Source organism: Sinocyclocheilus rhinocerous, unplaced genomic scaffold (genome assembly GCF_001515625.1).
Source record: "Sinocyclocheilus rhinocerous isolate Xijiao unplaced genomic scaffold, SAMN03320098_v1.1 scaffold404, whole genome shotgun sequence".
Taxonomy (NCBI): Eukaryota; Metazoa; Chordata; class Actinopteri; order Cypriniformes; family Cyprinidae; genus Sinocyclocheilus; species Sinocyclocheilus rhinocerous.
In genome coordinates, this window is record NW_015628680.1 from 135,419 (window position 1) to 139,748 (window position 4,330).

Consider the following 4,330-nt stretch of genomic DNA (forward strand, 5'->3'; position numbering starts at 1 on the left):
ACAATATGCTTAAAGTATATGTCCAGTGTGTGCACTTTATGGCCGTGCATATTTGCTGAACTTGAATAAATGCAAGATTGTAATTTTAACAAGCACTGGAGTAGTGATGAAAAAAATGGAATTATAGTAATTAGAATCAGGAAAAAATATATATATATATATATTTCTTTATATATTATATATAAAGTATATGCAAATCTGATATGTAAATAATTTAATTGATTTCATTTCAGTTTATAATTAATTTATCATTTATGTTTAAATGATAAATTATGTTGCAATTTGACTTGGACCTCTTTTTTTATTTATATTTTTTATTACAAATATCATACGTAAATATAGTAAAATTATTTAATTTATATGCATTTATATATTTAAATTTTTGTTTAATTTTATATTTTGAAAATGCAATGTCATTTTATTTCTTTACATAAGCCATATATGAAGTATATACAAATAGTATTTGTAAATATATTTAAATGATTTCATTTTAATTTATAATTAATTATAAATTTGAATTTTAAAAATGTTATGTCTTTTTAGGTCTTTAGATTTTGGGTGAAATTTGACCTGGAGTTGTTTTTAGATACAAAGTATATGCAAATATATAAAAAATATTTCGTTTAAATTTATAATTGATTTATCATGTATATTTTAAAAATGAATAATATTTTATTTCTTTAGATTCTGGGGTGAAATTTGACCTGGACATATTTTTATATATGAAGTATATGCAAATATATATATGTAAATATATACATTTATTCATAATTTAGAATTTATTGATTTTTTTAGATTCTGAAGTGAGATCTGATCTGGACGTGTTTGTGTGAGATTGACACTGTTGTTTGTCTCTCTCTTTCAGCGCTAATCATTGCTAAAGGTGTAAAAGATGCTCACGGAGGCAAAGTCAATCCCCCCGTCTTTGACATGACCACATACCTCAGGAAGATGAACATGTGAACAAGCCCCGCCCCCTGCCCTACTGACTCCGCCCACTTCACCTGTCGATCTCCATTCATAAAGCCCGAAGAACCGCTCCACGACCAACCAAGCATGTGCTTGAGAAGCCTCTCATCTTCATCATCATCTTCATCTTCATCCTCATCTCGGTTTAAACATTCCAGGAGTCTGAGATCTCGGTTTCTTCTCCGGTCAGGCAGTGGAAATCAAACTCCAGTTAATATCAAACTCATTTATTGGTTTTATCATGAATTAATTGATTGATTTACGGTTCTATAGTATTTTCTGTGTTTTGGACGGGCGGAGCGTCCAGTCATTTGTTTGTATGATTGTCTGTGTGAAATCCTGCTGAACAAAACCGAGAAATCTGACTATTAGATGCCAAATAAAGAGAGAGTGAGTTTGTACGGAGCAGCTCCTGTCTGTGTCTTCATGGAGGCGTGATGTGCTTTTAGAGCGATAAAAGTCACAGTACATCACGATATCATTACTGGTGAAATTACATCAAAACTGAGTTCACTTTCAATTTCTCTTGTGCAGTTCGCTTCATTGTTTATCAAGAAGAAACACCACTTCAGTTTTAGTTTTATTTTAGTATTATTTATATACTATTATATATATATTTTTTATTTTATGTGTTTTGTCATTTTTTTTATATTACTATTTTGAATTACCTTATTTATTTTTATTTAAGTTTTAGTTTTTGTTCATTTCCTATTGAGGTTTTTATTAGCATTTTAAATTAGCTTTTATGTTTATGTATTTATTTACATTTTTGTTTAATTTTTTAATAATTTTGTTGCGTGTTTTGCTCATTTTTTAAATTACTATTTAAATTTAAACATTTTTATTTACATTTTAAAAATTTCATTTAGCTGCCAATTTAAAAAAAAAAGTTTTTTCATCACATATTTATATTTTATATTATTTAAGCTTCATATTAAATATTAAAGATATTTTTAATAGTTTTAGTTTTCAGTTAAGGTTAACAACCCTGCTTTAAACACGCACACATCGTCTTAATCACAGCACTCCACTCAAGAGCTCATTAGAATATTCAGCGGCTGATGCGTGCGAATGTCTCAGCCAATCACAGGCTGTTTTACTCTTTCTCTTCCAGTAAAGGTTTTGCATTCTCAGCACACTAGAATGAACGAGATGCACCTTCTTCAGGACACTTGTTTGAACTCAGTTTCATGAAGCAGCAGCAGAATGATTGCTGATTGTCATTTCCGACCCAAACTGTCAGTCAATTCAAGGCAACAATTAACGTAAGGATGTGTTTATCTGATTTGACAAGTTTCCATTAATACTGACTTTAATTCTCAACAGGACGGTTTAAAACACGCGGGTAAGAAATGATTGTGAACTTTCCACGAGTCACTCACTGCTCTCGAAACAGAGAAGTGAAACTGATGAAAACAGGACAAATGTAGTGACGTACGTGCACACCCTAACAAACATGACCGACACAATCCAGCAAACACACTCGTTCATTTAGCAGACACGTTTATTTATCTCACTGTAAGGAGGCAGTAATTTGAGACTCTTGAGCACACACTGTTGTGAAGGAATAGTGCTGTAAGAGAGGAAACAGGAAGTTCTGCATGTGACACACACAGACATGAGATTTATGATAGAGATTGACATGAAGCACACACACACACTCACTCACACACATACTCACACACACACACACACACACTCTCTCACACACACACACACACACACACACACACACACACACACACACACACACACACACACACACACACACACACACACACACACACACTCACACACACACACACACACACACACACACTCACAGTGCAGCGCCATCATGTGGCATTGATGTGTGATAGCAGCTCAGTCTGATTCTCTCTCTGTTCTGAATGTCGTTTGTCCACTGAGAGATTTGAGTATTTCATTCAAATAATCTGCTCAACCTCTTACTGTAACTGCTTTGCATGCGCTGTATTGAGTTTGTGCAGAATTACCAGCAGATAATGCATTTAAACATGGTGAACGCATTTATGCTGTCTTGTTCTCTCAGCTAACAGGAAACATTCTCAAAACATTCTGGAACAAGGTTCTCTCAAAGTTATGAACAAACGTTCTTCCAGTAACATCAATATAACGTTTGTTCAAAGTTATCTGGTCCTCAAAATGTTAACACAAAGACATCATCTGTACATTGTTTATGGAATAGTTTTTTCCAAACGTTCTTCAAACGTTTTTAAATGTTTCAGAACGTTCAGAAAACATTCAAAAGTAACGTTTCCGTAATGTTCGTAACATGATCAAATGGAATGTTCCCTAAATGTTTGCACAACCAAGAAAAAAACATTTCTAAAACATTTTAAAAACTGGACGTTCAGAGAACATTCTGAAATAACGTAATGGGAACGTTAGCGAAACATTCGTACAACATGTTTTTGTTAGCTGCGAGGAAGATTAATGCATCGGAAAGTTTTAGAATGCAACAATGTGTCGCAGAACGTTCACTGAGAGCAGAAACTGGCACAACACAAATAAAATGTATTGCACACAGCAGTCGACACTTTTGTGGCACAAATGGAACTCCATACACAAGAGCTGAATGTTGTGAATCCGAGTGAATCTGTGGATGTCGTGCTGCTCCAAGACAACACAAGTGTCTCTCATGATAGTGAGACTAATTTTAGCCTGGTGTTAAATGCTAGAGAGGGAGAAACACAGGGAAAGAGCAGCGTGTGCGCGTGTGATCATCATAGGTGCCCTTTAGGTCCAAACCCAAACTCACTCTCACATTTCTCTCTTTAATTCAACCCTGACCTTTCATTCAGGCCCGGAGCACGACGAGGGACGTCTGAGTGTTTCCACGCCTCGGCTGAAAGGAAAAGACCTCCATGAAGACATCAGACATCAATGAGACAAAATCAGATCGACAACATATTTAACAAAACATTGGGAATTTATGGGAATATATGCTAAATATATGTTGCAAAAGTGAAGCTCAAGTTTCAACCCTCATATATCAAAATCTATGTATTTCAGGGGCAATAAAACACATTTCCAATATGAAGGTGGCCTACAGTTTGGCTAAATGCAAATGTGGATGGAATAATAATAATGTTTCTTATTTAACAATGTTTTTTATATATTGTAATCTTGTAATTTTTTTGGAACAAAGTTTGTTCCTTGCTGATTTTTATTTTTATTTTTCAAATGAGTTATATGTTGACAACCAATAGTGTTATAGACAACCAACAAAGTTATTCTTTACATGTTACATATGTGAATATGTTTTCTTGGACTGAAATAAATGTAGGGCAAATACATATTTTTAAATGCTTTAAAAAATATTTATTTTTTTTATTTTTTT

At 33.4% G+C, this 4,330-nt stretch overlaps 1 protein-coding gene across 1 annotated transcript in view; it reads left to right on the forward strand.

Moving 5' to 3' along the window:
• The window catches only part of pfn1 (profilin 1), a 3,818-nt gene extending 2,448 nt beyond the window's left edge, over nt 1-1,370 (forward strand). Inside the window, exon 4 of the mRNA XM_016549590.1 lies at nt 866-1,370. Within this exon, the coding sequence (XP_016405076.1) occupies nt 866-963 (98 nt within the window). The 3' untranslated portion in view covers nt 964-1,370. The remainder of the gene's footprint in view (nt 1-865) is intronic.
• The last annotated feature ends 2,960 nt before the right edge of the window (nt 1,371-4,330 follow it).